Below are 15,010 nucleotides of genomic sequence, written 5' to 3' on the forward strand. Positions count from 1 at the left end.
CAAGTGCATTGTGCTTTATTATTAGCCCTGTTCTCGCCAACCCGGCCAGCGTTAAACTAACGACGCATCCTTACAAGAAATAAGAAGCCAAGTCTCCTACTTACCCTTTTCTGGACTGTTGTGAGTGTATACGTGTGTCCACTCCACTATAGCCGTATATACACAATGCGCTCGCACAGAGACTAGCCCAGCCCCTGTATGTGGCTGCTCGCCTATTTGTCTCGGTTGCTCAGCAATAACGCTGCCGCTCCTCGCATAACGGCGCCGGAGCCCGCAGGCGCCTGCAGCTCCAGCCCGGCCCTCTGGGCGCGGCCTCCACGCCGACGGGCGTCCGCACGGACCAATCGCTGGCACGAACGGGGACAGACGTCGCAACCTGAGGGTGCTTCTGGCCAATCAGCGCCGCTGAGAGCGGAGGAGTAGGCAGGACTCCGGGGGATTGACGTGAGCCGGGACCTATGGAAATCGTGAAAAGAGCAAGGCAGAGGAGGGGTCGCCTTTTTGGCAAGCCGACGGAATGCTCAGTAGCTAGGGGCAGCATGGCGGCGGCCTCCCTGGCAACGTGCGGCGGAACTCTGGGAGTTGTAGTTTCTGCGTTTCCTATTCTCCGCCTGAGGACGTTAGGCTGACGCCCGAAGAGCACTACCATTCCCAAGGAAACCTGGGACCAGTTTGAGGAAGTGGCAGGCGCGTCACCGATTGGCTGTGCTTGAGGCTCTTCGGTTAAAAATTTGGGGTTAATAAAATAGAGCTTCTGCTCGGGAACGCGAGTGCGGGTGTGAAGTCTGCCCTTGAATTTCGTGCCCCCCAGCCGGTCTGTATAATCCATGAAGCCCACTGTGGAGTCCGAGGATGACGGGGAGCTGGAGCAATACCAACAGGCTCTGAGAGGTGACCAGGAGAGGAACAGCTCGATTCTAATGACCAGATGTACAGGGATGCTTATAATGGTGTCTGTAAACTGAAAATACAGTTACACGGCTTGCATACCAGTTGACGTTTACCGGCAACATCTACACTTTTTTACAATTATATCGCTTAGCCTCTTTGCTACTTTGTATGGTAACGTAATACAGTGATACGATAAACGTATGGTGTAGTTGAGTTTTTTTTATTTAGTGCAGCGATAAAATACTTTATTACACTTTATTAAATATTCTTCAATTATAGTCTCTGCTTTCTATAATTTACGTGCTCTTCGGCAGATCAATGCGACTCAGCAGACAAATATTTATGGGTTCGCGGTGTAGACATGCACCTATACAGCGGATGGATTGGGCTGTCAGGAACACGCTCCTTCCTCAAGCAGTGGAAGAGTATCCCTTTGGAAAGGCTTTGCTGCCAAACCCCGGCGAAATGCAAGCAAGGCCTTTTCTTACTGGATAAAAACGAAAAATCTTTTTAGATATAAATAGCATGAAAAAACAATTTTTCTAAATAATTTGAAATGTACGCTTCTTTACATTAATCCTAATACAGTGATAGAATAAAATGTATTTCCCTGGACGAAAGCATCCCTTAATTCATTACGTTATATATTGTACAGTAGGTGACTGTTAGGTTTTTATAGAAATGTTCCGGTTTTCCATATAAACCTATGCAATAGGGTCATTTATTTATGAATCTGTTGTAAGGACATACTGTAAATAGTCATATTAACCTCTGTTGGCTGCAGGAGACTGTCAGGTCTTTATATAAACAATGTGGGGGGAAAATTTCAACACAGTCTTTAATTGTGCAAGGTTTCTTGCCGTTGCTGTGTTGCTGTCAGTGTTTAGAACCGTGCTGTTGAGACCGTGCGGCCGTCCTGCTGTGATTCCTGTTTCCTCCGGAGGAGAGGGCTTCTCGCTGAGCTCGCATGCCGGCCCCTGTCCACCCGGGTCTTCACGGGAGGGGCAGACAGGCTCGCTGCGTTGTCACTCACCCGGCTTGTTCCTCCACAGACCGAGCCAGCAGGAGCGCCCGGCAGCTGCGGAGCATGCTGGGGCCCAGGAGCCCGCCGGGACGAGGCGCGGAGCAGGCGGGGTCCCCGGACAGCTGGCACCAGCTGCAGCACAGCGCCGCAGGTACGGCCCGCGCCCGCCGGTCTGACACCGCGCACGCCCGACAAACCCCAGGTCTGAGAAAACACGAGGTCAGCTCCTCACTTCACAGCTGCGGGCCTGAAGAACCCCAATTCCTTCTGTTTTCTACTTTTCACTGGGCTCTCAGATACTTAGTTGAACCCTGCTGAATGGAAAGCCAGTCTTGTAGCTCTTTAAAATCTCATGTTTTCAGTCTCCCATTTGAAGAGCAAGTTTCAAACTGTTTTCAATATCTTAAGAAGTTAGTGGCGTCCTGGAAAATTGCATTATGTTATCTGCAGGTGTTGCTAGAACCGTTCAGGTACAGTCGTGTTCCCTGTCGTGTTTTACAGCAGGATACAGACCTTGAAAGTTGTCGGCTTTCATTCAGTGCAGGAGTGTGTTGTCCTCAGTGTTGCGTTGCTTGAGCTCAGCACACTAACAGCTGCTGGTAGGATGCCACCTGCAGGCGTTTGTCTGCATCAGGGTTTGGAGAGAGGGATTGCATTGGACAATGCTGTTAAGAGTTACTGCACCGATCTTATAATTATTATAATAATTGCTTACACTTATATAGCGCTTTTCTGGACACCTTTACAGGTAATGGGGACTCAACTGCACCACCACCAATGTGCAGCATCCACGTTCACCACACATCAGCTATCAGTGGGGAGGAGAGCAGAGTAATGAAGCCTGTTCATAGATGGGGATTATTAGGAGGCCATGATTGTTAAGGGTCAATGGGAAATTAGACCAGGACACCGGGGTAACACCCCTACTCTTTTCAAGAAACACCCTGGGATTTTTAATGACCACAGAGAGTAAGGATCTCAGTTTTACAACTCATCCGAAAGACGGTGCTTGTTTACAGTGTCCCCGTCACTATACTGGGGCATTAGGACCCACATGGACCACAGGGTGAGCGCCCCCTGCTGGCCCCACTAACACCTCTTCCAGCAGCAACCTTAGTTTTTCCTAGGAGGTCTCCCATCCAGGTACTGACCAGGCTCACACCTCCTTAGCTTCAGTGGGTTGCCAATTGTGAGTTGCAGGGTGATATGGCTGCTGGCCTTGAAAAGTATAAGCTACAAGGAGGTGTAGTAGCAGGACATGAGATGAGACAAATGGTATCTCATCTGTGGCCCATTTTATGTGGCCAGTCAAGTTTGTCTACAGGTGCTTCACTGATGCTGCAGCAAACCTGCATGCAGGTAGTAATTTTCTGTGGCTGCCGTGGAATTCGGTGGCCAGAGGTGAATTCTGCATCGATTCCTGCCATCCCAGAGTCCTTGAGTGTTTGATGGCTGCCTCTGGAGAACGGTCACTGCCCATGCGAAACGTGGTGCCAGTGATCCCATTGCTGTGGCTTCGTGATCACTGTTTCCAAAGCTGTTTGAGGCCATGGATGTTCTCCGTGCTCTCTCTGTGTTGTAGCAGAGCAACGGGAGTGTGTGTAAACTCCTGTGTCTCAATGTATGATAATATGTGGAAACTGATATCTTACTGAAATGTATTTTTCTTATGTGATGACTTCAAGGCCTTTAACATGATTTGAAAAGAGAGGTTTGCTGTAGAAATGAAAGACTTTATGTTCTGAGTAGTGATTTAAAAAAAAAATCTGAACTGAGAACATGAGGCGCATCCTCACCTGAACGGCTGTGGAGGTCTGGAAGATGTCACTTAGTCGTGTTGTAAATGCTATTGACCTGGCTTCTCTGATGAAATGAATGAGCAATTGGCTGTAGCTAACAAATGAGCTGCCCAACTGGGTCCCTCTTGTCTCTAACCTTTCTTGCATGCTTTGAAAGTGTGGAAATACATTACCATACATGCCCATTATCGGTGCCAACATGCACGCGATGTGAAATGCCTGTTTCTCACAAAAGTAGCATATGGGGGCACCAGAATGAAAATATAATCACGCTAACGAAAAGTTCTCTATGTTTTGCAGTCAATCAGCTACGATCCCTGCTACGCAAGCAAGAAAAGGAGTCCTTACCTTCCTCCCCTTCAAGGGAGAAGTCTTCCCCCAAGGTACAGAGAGCATAACTGCGAACCGCCCTCGCAGTCTGATTTGTTAAGCGAGCCGGCCTGTTCAGACCAATGTACAACTGTGCAATGTCATGGGCCACTCGCCACACTCAGCAATAGAGCCTGCCTGCCAATGGGCTCTCATATCGGTGCTGATCGCCAACACGTGCTGATCAGTCCCTCCAGGAAATATTGGAGACAATATTACGGCTTTTTAATGATTTATGTGGGAAAATTAATCTTTTATCTGTTATTATTTGCATAGTTTAAACCATTTACATTTGAACAATGAACTAATGTGACTTTTACAATGGGAATTATGAGACGTTGACACAGAAATAATTGTTGCTTCTTTAAAAATAAGTTTTACTCATTTTTAACCTTTTCACATTAAGAGTATTTTCCTTAAAACATTTTAAATGCTGCAAATTATCAGAAAGAGTTCTATTTATCCTTTCAGCTTCTCACAAAGTAAAATGTCTGAAATAAGCACAAACGTACAGAGAAAGGAGATGTTGTTTGAAGTGTAAGGTCTTAGCTTGCTTATATTGTATTGAGTTCGACTGAAATATCAGCCGACTCTTGCACATAAGATACATTTATGCCACTGTTAAAGAGCTATATAATTTCTCTCAACTAAAATAGTTTTCACATTCAGTGCCAAAGTTCTAATAATCTTTAGAGTATGTCAGACTATTTCAATACATAAACTAATCTATTCATTAATTATGTAATATGTAATTAACAAATACATTTTTGGAACACCACTAATAATCATGAAATCCCATTTGGTACAGTATGTTTATATCTGCTTAAATGGCTTCAAATAATACTTGTCTTAATTGCTGTATACATATTAATGCTATTAAAATTGCTTAGGTTCTTTAGCCATTTTATAATTGTTATTTTGGGTTTTTAAAATGGTGTAAGAACAATTTAAACAATAGAATACTGTTTCTGACCTTTTCATGAAGTCCCATATGTCAAAACTACATTTCCCACAAGACACTGGGTTACTGCGGGCATAGCTGAAATGGATCAGAAATACTGAATACTGTATAAACTATGTGTATTATATAAAATCAATTATCTAAAGATTCACAATGTTCATGCTGACACTGAACACAGGTCAAAATATTTCAAATGCAGTCCAGTAATATTTTTAAAATATAAATGTTTGTGATAGTTTATTATACAGCAGTCGACTAAACAACGTTGAAATCTCGAGATTTCTTTTTCAATCCTTGATGATAAGTAATTCCAATTTCTGTTCTTCATTCTGATTCGTTCTTCATAGAGGAGTGCAGCACACAGTTCTCTGTTACTCCATCTCCTCGATTTCAAGGCACTGACAGTCCGTTTACTTTTGTGCGATAGCATAGCAGGTCGTTTCATGAACTTCAGGACAGTTTCTGGCCTCACGGAGGATGATGGGGAGCTACACAATCTTTGCAGAATTAGAACTTGTAAATACCGTGGATCCGTGTAGAATATTGTGGCCAGTTTTGGTCACCATGTTACAGAAAAGGTAATGCTGTTCTGGAATGAGTCCAGAGAAGAGCAGACAGATATTTCTTTACACAAAGGGATGTGGGAATTAGCTGCCCAGCTGTGGTTTGAACCTGATACCCTGGCTTCTTTCAAGAAACTGCTGGAGCAAATAGCTACTCACTACAATAGCTAGTGGTCTAGATTAGACAAATGGCCTCTCATTTGTGACCTGCTTTATGTGTTCTAGACAAGACTTTCTGGAGGCGCTTTCCTGGTGCTGTAGCACACCTGCATGAAGCGAAAAATAGCTTTTTTTTTCCTGGGCAAGTGCTGATTTTCTATAGGTACGCACAGCAGGTAGTAATTTTCTGTGGCTGGTGTGGAATTCGGTGGCCAGAGGTGAATTCTGCATCGATTCCTGCCATCCCAGAGTCCTTGAGTGTTTGATGGCTGCCTCTGGAGAACGGTCACTGCCCATGCGAACGTGGTGCCAGTGATCCCATTGCTGTGGCTTCGTGATCACTGTTTCCACAGCTGTTTGAGAAGGCCACGGATGTTCTCCGTGCTCTCTCTGTGTTGTAGCAGAGCAACGGGAGTGTGTGTAAACTCCTGTGTCTCAATGTATGATAATATGTGGAAACTGATATCTTACTGAAATGTATGTTTCTTACTTGTATGTGACGGCTTCAAGGCCTTTAACATGATTTGAAAAGAGAGGTTTGGTGTAGAAATGAAAGGCTTTGTTATAATAATAATAATAATAATAATAATAATTGCTTTCACTTATATAGCACTTTTCTGGACACTCCACTCAAAGCGCTTTACAGGTAATGGGGTCTCCCCTCCACCACCACCAATGTGCAGCATCCACCTGGATGAGTAGTGATTTAAAAAAACCGTGATATGCATGTCTTTGTAGATGGGGAAAGTGAACAAGCAGCAGTGTTGGTCTTTGGCTTTGCAGGCAGAGAGTGGCTGACAACAGCTTCTGAAAAACACAAGTTACTAATGCGCCTCTCCTGCTTTGTTTACTAGAGACCTTCAGAGTCAGATGGGGCAGATCTGCCGGCAGTTCAGGATCTCGTACCCATTATTCACAACCAGTCAGAGTACATACAGCACCTGGAAGCAGAAGTCAGATTTTGCAAGGTCTGTCTGGGAAGTCGTGCTTGTAATTTGAGCTTTGAACCACTGTCATTTGCACCTAGTGAGAAAAAGGCCTAAGTTATGTTTGTTTGGTCACAGGAGGAGCTCTTGAGCCTGAAACAGAGAATCAGAGTGGTTGTTGTTGAAAACGAGAAACTGCTTGGAGAGCTGAAGTCTCGGACGGTGGAGGACACTCTTAAAGACTATACCATTTTGGATGCTACGGTATCGGCATATTTCGTTTTTCTTTTCTTTTTCCCCACCAAGGTAAAAGGCATCACTCTAACTGTTCCTCTGTGTCTCAGACAACTGTTCCTGAAGGCCTGGCCACCAGGGAGAATGTCCACAGCAGCCTCGACTCCGGACCTCTCTCTCGCGGCCAGCAGAAGCCTCATCAAGACCCCAGCCACCCCGCTGAGGAACAGAAGTGGCAGAGCGAGCTGGTTTGTATGGCAGCCTCCTGTGCACTGCAGGAAAACAGTGTTGAGTGGTCCATCTTCACTGCACAGGGTAGCCTGATCGACAGGCAGCTGCCTTTGCTGACGTTGTGAATACTTCAGTAAAGAAAAGCATCGGTGTCATTGGTTTATTTGCTGAAAGCCTCTAGATTCTTAAGAGTAACAAACTATCCAGCAGCGTTAGATGAAACTGTTATATTATTTATTTTTAAGATGTATGGTTACTGATTATTAGGTTGTGATAATTACCAGCTAAGGTTCCATCTTTTTTTTTTAATTGCATCAGGACAAACTGAAGCAGCTCTATCAGGCGCAGAGAGAAACATTGGAGGCGCATGTTGTGTCATTGAGGTGAGTGACAGTGGAACCGTCCAGTTCTTCGCTAAACTACTTAGTGCTGGCAGTTTGTAAGGTTGTTTTGTAGTAGCAGATCATCCAGAAGGAGGAAATGTCTTTGCATGGAATTCCACCTCTATCACAAATACATGTTTGGCAAGAAAAGGGTGTTGGGATGTGATTTTAATGCATTTCAAGAAGTTTAATGCAGTCTGTAAAATAAAATGAAAACCAGCACTGGTTCGTTTGGTAGACAGCAGCAGCCCCTGGCCCATGGCAAACCATCACCAGCTGCTGAGCTTAGCACTCTTTGTTTTGGTGGGTGGGCTAATGTCTTGATTTCATCCCGTGCCTTGATGGGAGTGAACACATGTCCTTTGCTCTCAGGAAGGAGCTGGCGACGTCCCAGAAGGAGGGTGAGGAGATGAAGAGCCGGCTGAGACACCAGGAGGCCCTGGCGGCGGCTGATGGCGCCAGCCGTGTGGGCGGGCTGTGTCTGAAGTGTGCCCAGCACGAGGCCGTCCTGGCACAGACCCACACCCACCTCCACGCACAGGTCATCGAGCGCCTGACCAAGTGAGTGCTTTCCGCAGTCCGGACAAGTTTCCAATGTGTCCACTGTTCACACTTACAATCCATTAAAGCTTTTGGTAATCTGAGGGCTTTGGCAACACAGAATAGCAAAATATTAATATCTAATAATAATTTCTCACACTTATATAGCTCTTTTCTGGACACTCCATTCAAAGCGCATAATGGTCATTGGGACTCTCCTCCACCACCACCAGGGTGCAGCCCCACCTGGATGAGCCAGTACGCTCACAACACACCGGCTATCAGTGGGGAGGAGAGCAGATGATGAAGTTCATAGATGGAGATTATTAGGAGGCCATGATTGGTAGAGGCCCGAGACAAATTTGGCCAGGACCAGGGTTACACCCTGGGATTTTTATTGACCACAGAGTGTCAGGACCTAAGTTTTATGTCTCATTTGAAGAACAGCGCCTTTTTACAATATAGTGTCCACATCACTATACTGGGGCTTTAGAACCCATACAGACTGCAGGGTGAGCGCCCTCTGCTGGCCTCACTAATAACTTCCAGAAGCAACCTTAGATTAGAAAAAAACCTTAGAAAATATCTAAACAGAATTAATCTTTATTGTCCATGAATTTGTCAAAATAGGCGAACAATCTTGAAATGTCGAGCTGTCCGCTTGAAGAACGCACACGCATTTCCTTATGTATAAATCTATCACAGCTGCGATGTGGAAAGCAGTATTTTCAATAAAACAGGATGCCGACCGATGGTGTTCTTTTTTTTGTGTGAAGTGAAATTGAATTAAAAAATTGAATTTAAGACGCTGATAGTACACAACTGTGTGTGAAGGTGTGCTGTAGCTGTTACCACAGTCTGCTCAGGCTGTTGAGGCGTTGAGCCAGTGTGGAGTTATTTGTAATTCTTGACTTCAGCTGCACTAGGAGCTATGGACTCCATAGAGTCAAAGACACCTGGATTACATTTCACAAACATGCCAGCAGAACCCCGTGGGTGTCCAGTGGTTTCTATGGCAGTTGCACACTGACGGGTCAGGTCAGACTGTTTTGTGTTCCTGTGCGGCAGGGAGAGGGATGACTTGCTGGCAGTCCTGTCGTCGCTGAGGGCCAGCCAGGGTGAAACGCAGCAGAGGGAGTGGGGCGCCTATCAGCAGGTCAAGCAGGCTGTGGAGATGGCAGAAGAAGCCAACCTGGAAAAGACCAGGGTCAGTGAGTGAGGCAGGAGCCGCTGACGCTAACCGAGTACACTGCAGAACCAGAAGGTCCGCAGCCAGCGCAGGCTGTCTGGCCTGCTCGTGCTCGTGCGCGGCAGTGCTGCATTGAGCTGCTGGCAGGCAGGGGGAGCACAGACCTCTGGGGACTGATCGCTCGACGGGTTGTCCTTCTTCTGCACGAGCTGAAGGCCTTGTCAGGGTCAGGGAGAGGGTCAATGCTAATGCTCATGGCAGCGTTCTAATCCCAGCCAAACAGAGTTGGCACACTGGGAAGCCAGGGATCACTCCGAAGTTAGTTCAGTGGTCTCTGGGGTTTTTACTCAAACCTTTTGTTTGTCTCAGTACCGGGATGAAAGTCCTATATAAATATGCAGACGCAATGAGGAAGAATATTGTTTACTGTATACAGCAGGCCCTTGTCCAGTGCAGGGGTTATGTTCCTCCAAAGCGCTGCGTTCTGCCTGGAGAAACTCAACACCTCCCGTAATCAATATGTGAACGCAGCCATGTAAAGTCACCCATTAGCACCTATATCCTGCACCTATTGCATTACACACAAATAAATGGCCCTACATTTGTTGAATTTCAAAAATATAATTAAAAAACTTGTATTTCACAGTGAAAACATAAACGTGACATTTGGTAAATAAGATGTTTAATGCTGACATTTTAATGGTGAAAGCTGAGAGCTCTCAGACCTCCACACACCTAAAAATCTTGACTTTTTCCACAAATGTCAAAATCACGAAGTGTCTTCGCTATAGCACCCTTGCGGTTTGGTGCCGTACTGCTTCGTCAGGGTCTTAAAAACAAAGACCATCAGGAAAAGTCCTGGAGACTTCACTGGACTACTTGTCAGCCAGAGAGAGAAGGGTGCGGAGGTGCAGGAGTTTTGGAGACATTGCTGTACGAGTCGAGCAATAAAAGCAGTAAATGACTGCACACGTTCGGATTGTTAGTGTTTGACCATTATTTGTTGCCATCTCTTTTTATTTTGTGTATAATCAAATACGCATTGGACAAACCTGTGCTGGGGAAGGGTTTGCGGTATTTAAATTCTTATAATTCCTTCAAATGATTTATATGTAATGCATTAAGTATAGATGGAGTGCTGTGAGCGGGGAATAGTTTTTGAAACCTTATTTTTTGGTATTGGTTGGATTCTTGGAAAGATTTGCTTTTCAGGGTTTATACAAAACATATCGCATAACAGTGCTACGTGGAGGTGAGTGGAGAATTAGACACTTTGGTGCTCCTGCAGCGATCGCGGTGGCCGGCAGCCTCGCTGGCCAGGCCCCGGCGGGGAGGGGCTCTCTGCTGACCGTGCTCGCTCCTTCCAGGCGCTGGTGCAGTGTGAGCAGCTGCAGAGAGAGCTGTCCAGGCAGAGGCAGCATCTGGAGAGGGAGCTGGCGGCCGAGCAGGAGAAGATTGGGAAAGCTCGGGACGCCGCTCGAGAGGAGGCCAAGAGAGAGAAGGAAGAGCTGGCCGCAACCGTAAGGCTTTCCTCTGGAGCAGGGACTCCTCATCTTAGCTTTACATGCAGTACACAGCTCCGTGCAGAAGTATTCACCCACTTCCCAGGAGGTGCCGTTTGGATGATTTGCAGTAATGTATGGGTGTTTTATAAAAGATGTATTTTTAATCAAATCTTGAATGCTTAAGGAAAAAACACCTTTGGACACCTCTAAGCATAAAAGATGTAAAATGTCAGGAAGAAAAATCTCAAACTTAAATGCAGATCATGGGCAAAATGATAAAAACACCAATGTAAAGTCAGTTAGTAGTAGGTTGTGCTGCTACATGTGGCCAGTCCGGCCTGTTGCGAGTCTACCAGTGTCTGGGATTCTGCAGGAGGGATGATGCAGCTTTGCATGAGAAAGCCAGTCAGCTCATGATTGTTTGGGGGAGGTGAAGGCTATGACATATGGATGACATATGTATTGTGCTGGGTGACCACACATGCTCTGTGGATGGGGGGCATTGTCATCCCAAAAGACGCCTGTCCCGACAGAAAGGAATTGCTGCAGATGCAGGGGTGAAAATGATGGCTCTACCATTAAGTGTTAGCATTGACCTTGCTTTGTGAGGGAATGAGCACACCCAAGCCACAATGAGGTTCTCTTGGACTAAAGACGGGGCCACTCAAGGACATTCACTTTCTTCTTGTTAATCCAAACGCGTGTGGCTTGGAGTCAGCATCCTGCTGAAAGGTGAAGCTTTGTGCCAGTTACAGGTTTTTAGCAGACTGAAGCAGTCTAAGACATACTGTACTTGTGCACCATCCAATTTCCCCTCAATCTCCACAATCTCCCTCGTCCCTGCTGATGAGAAGCAGAAGTGTAACATACAGTAATGCTGCCAGGCCATACTGCACAGGAGGGGTATAGCTAGCTAGGTGTTTTTGTTTGTGTCAAACATCGTAATGCTTTGCATTTAGACCAGAAACTTCTAATTTTGTCTTGTCCTGCTACAAAGCCACATGGTTGCAGGATACTTTTACAATAAATGCTTTGTTACACATTCATTTCAAAAACGTTTTCTTCTTCGGTTCCATTCAGGCCAGCTTTGTGTAGTGATTGTGACATTTTCTCAGCCCCTGAGCTCTGTAGCTTTTTCAAAGTCGCTCTTGACCTCACAGTTTCCTCCAGCCTGACCTAAGCAGTGTCTGGGTGCCTCCCACGTCCTAATGCTCAACTCCACCAGGCTCCTAAGAGATATGAAGGGCCTGAGACATGTTTTGTTCCCTTTTCCTGATTTGTAGCTTTTTAAATCCCTCAGGTGTTCTGAAATTTCCTTGGTCTTCATGGTTGAATCTTAGCTTGATGCTCACTACCTGGATGAGGGACGTTACAGAAACAGGTGTATTTATTCTGAAATCATGTGAAGCACTATTATTGCATACAGACAGAGGCCATTCAGCCAACTGTGTGACTTGTCAAAATAATTTTGTGCTCCTGCGTTAAGTAAGGTTTCACACAGAAAAGGGGTGAATAATTCTGCAATTAACATAAAGTTCAGAATCTAATTGTAATTTCTGCTGACTTCTTATGGTTTTCATCTGTGAAAAACTGTTCAGGTTGACCATTCAAGTTCTGTTTAACAGTATTCATTTTACCAAAATATCTATACAATTTGTAGTCTAACAAAATATGACATCATGGAAGGGAGTGAATACCTTTGTAAGCTATGTTACAGTCAGAGTATGTGCAATCCCTAGTTACTTGTTTGGAGATGTGGTGAAATCCCTGGGTTCATGTTCTTATTGTAACCTATGTGCACTCATTATCAAACAGAAAGAATAGGGAAACTGTACCCTCAACAAGAAAGACTAGAAATAAATATTTTTTTTATCTCAATAACCAGAATCATGTCCTAGAATGTTCAGAAAATATTGGATTTTCCCTTTTTTTTTTATTTACTTTCTCTACCTGAAACAGGGTTTTGTGTTATTGTACAGTAACAACAACCAGTACTGTTAAAGGGGAACTGCAGTCCCAATTTCTCAAGCCAGTTATTAAATGGGCAGAGCGGTGGCTCTGTGGCTAAGGATCTGCGCCTGTGGCTGGAAGGTTGCTGGTTCAAGTCCCGTGGCTGGCAGAGGAATCCTGCTCCGTTGGACCCCTGAGCAGGGCCCTTCACCCCAACTGCTCCAGGGGCGCAGTATAAATGGCTGACCCTGCGCTCTGACCCCAAGCTTCTCTCTCCGCATCTATGTGCCTGTGTGTCTCATGGAGAGCAAGTCAGGTTATACAAAAAGACAAATTCTTAAAGCAAGAAATTGTATATGGCCAATGAAGAGTTCTTATCTAAATTAAAGGAAGTATTGTTCATTCTAAATCGCTGAACATGGCCCTGCGCTTCGGGCAATTTAGTCTATTTTAATGTAAATTAGAGGTTTTAAAAGTTACTGTGTTTTACTTTTATTGTTGGAAATGCACTCATCAATGCTGATTATTTCTAAACCCGAAATATGAAAATATCGCTGCAGTTCCCCTTTAATTGATAGAAAACAGGTGAGAAAAATTACCTATGCTGACATCTTGTGGTTACAAGTGGTAATTCATGTCCCAAGTGCCTGGAGTGTGTAGCATTAGAGTTCAGATGTGTGTAGGCAATCTGACCACTAAATCCCTAGTACATCCTACCTCTGGGCAGGGCAGGTTTTTAAAGTTGCCCTTAAGAGTTCAGAAATCTGTACGTTCATTAAATTAGCTCATCAATGTGAATTCCATGTTAAGACATAAAAAGAAAGAAAAACAAAATTGGGGCCGTGGAGCCTCTGAGGTGTGTGGTGGAGGAGAGAGAAGTAAGATAAACAGTTGAATTTTATTTTCACTGACTGTCCAGTAATGTTAATGGGCTCTGAATGGGGCAGATATAGTTAACAGATGATCAATGTATATTTGCTATACAAGCAATAGTTTTAATTCAGAGAAGATGTAATTGATGGATATATTAATGGATGCATTACAGTACATAATCTTGATTTGACATCCGTTTCAATCCCATTCTATCTATAAAAATCCAGAGTCCAGATGGTTTTCATTTTTTTCCTGAATTCTGGAATCTTTTTACATAGTTTGTCATTAAAGGCGAACTGTATTCTCAATTTCTCAGACCAATGATTAAATCTTGAGAACAAAATAAATTAATTGACTGTATAGAAAAAATGTACGAATTTTGAATTTAGCAGAAAATCCTGAACTTTGTGAAAGTTCAGTAATTCGCCATGTTGTCACAAACCCCTGGTCTCATCACAGGTGAAACCAAGAGTTTGCACAAATTGCAACTTGAAACGGCCCTTCCTGCTCACTAGTCACTGTAATGATGAATGTAATGTGATAGATGAGTGAATAAGTACAGATTGTGCAGAAGACATTTCACCGCAGAAATTGTCCAACATGATCTGCATGCAGAGTTAACAAGTAAGTAGTATTTGTCAGCAAAACCATCTGGAAGTCAAGAGCAATATTTCTGTTTGATTAAAAGAGATGTATTCACAAGTCTGCTTGTTTACAGCATAATAGGGAGTTTTCTGGGAGTTTTCTTGCCTCGTTATGAATCGCAGGACATGGCGCATACCTGGAAATGTAATCTATTTTATTATCTTATTAGGTTTTTACTGTGTTCATTTTACTTTTATTGTGGGTTCAAATTAACAATTATTGCTTACACTTATATAGCTCCACTCCACTCCACTCAAAGCGCTTTACAGGTAATGGGGATCCCCTCCACTACCACCAGTGTGCAGCCCCACCTGGATGATGCGACGGCAGCCATAGTGCGCCAGAACGCTCCCCACACACCAGCTCTCAGTGGGGAGGAGAGCAGAGTAATGAAGCCAATTCATAGATGGGGATTATTAGGAGGCCATGATTGATAAGGGCCAATTGGAAATTTGGCCAGGATGCCGGGGTTACACACCTACTCTTTTCGAGAAACACCCTGGGATTTTTAATGACCACAGAGAGTCAGGACCTCGATTTTACATCTCATCCGAAGGACGGCGCCTGTTTACAGTATAGTTTCCCCGTCACTATACTGGGGCATTAGCACCCCTGCTGGCCCCACTAACACTACTAACCAGCAGCAACCTTAGTTTTTCCCAGGAGGTCTCCCATCTAGGTTCACACCTGCTGAGCTTCAGTGGGCTGCCAGATGTGAGTTGCAAGGTGATATAGCTGCTGGCTGTATATAAATATAAAAATAACATT

General features: G+C 44.6%; 2 protein-coding genes across 15 annotated transcripts in view; one reads left to right on the forward strand and one right to left on the reverse strand.

Annotated features, from left to right (window-relative positions):
- Positions 1–302, reverse strand: part of cep170aa (centrosomal protein 170Aa) — a 61,836-nt gene extending 61,534 nt beyond the window's left edge. For 8 of the 12 annotated variants that reach the window (XM_088610383.1, XM_088610373.1, XM_088610377.1 and 5 more), the window contains exon 1: positions 105–302. The gene's annotated coding sequence lies outside the window, so the exon portion shown is untranslated. The remainder of the gene's footprint in view (positions 1–104) is intronic. The other 4 variants (XM_088610385.1, XM_088610382.1, XM_088610381.1 and 1 more) reach the window with 1 other exon arrangement.
- Positions 303–349: 47 nt separating this feature from the next.
- sdccag8 (SHH signaling and ciliogenesis regulator sdccag8) overlaps positions 350–15,010 on the forward strand; it is a 59,909-nt gene continuing 45,248 nt past the window's right edge. The window contains exons 1-10 of one of the 3 annotated variants that reach the window (XM_088610392.1): positions 350–891; positions 1,944–2,066; positions 4,015–4,097; positions 6,621–6,734; positions 6,831–6,956; positions 7,037–7,174; positions 7,476–7,540; positions 7,913–8,101; positions 9,149–9,287; positions 10,637–10,789. In XM_088610392.1, coding sequence (XP_088466518.1) covers positions 828–891; positions 1,944–2,066; positions 4,015–4,097; positions 6,621–6,734; positions 6,831–6,956; positions 7,037–7,174; positions 7,476–7,540; positions 7,913–8,101; positions 9,149–9,287; positions 10,637–10,789 — 1,194 coding nt within the window. In that variant the 5' untranslated portion in view covers positions 350–827. The remainder of the gene's footprint in view (positions 892–1,943; positions 2,067–4,014; positions 4,098–6,620; positions 6,735–6,830; positions 6,957–7,036; positions 7,175–7,475; positions 7,541–7,912; positions 8,102–9,148; positions 9,288–10,636; positions 10,790–15,010) is intronic. The other 2 variants (XM_088610394.1, XM_088610393.1) reach the window with 2 other exon arrangements.

The sequence above is a fragment of the Lepisosteus platostomus genome, chromosome 17, assembly GCF_059453375.1.
Source record: "Lepisosteus platostomus isolate fLepPlt1 chromosome 17, fLepPlt1.hap1, whole genome shotgun sequence".
In the NCBI taxonomy this organism is placed as follows: domain Eukaryota; kingdom Metazoa; phylum Chordata; class Actinopteri; order Semionotiformes; family Lepisosteidae; genus Lepisosteus; species Lepisosteus platostomus.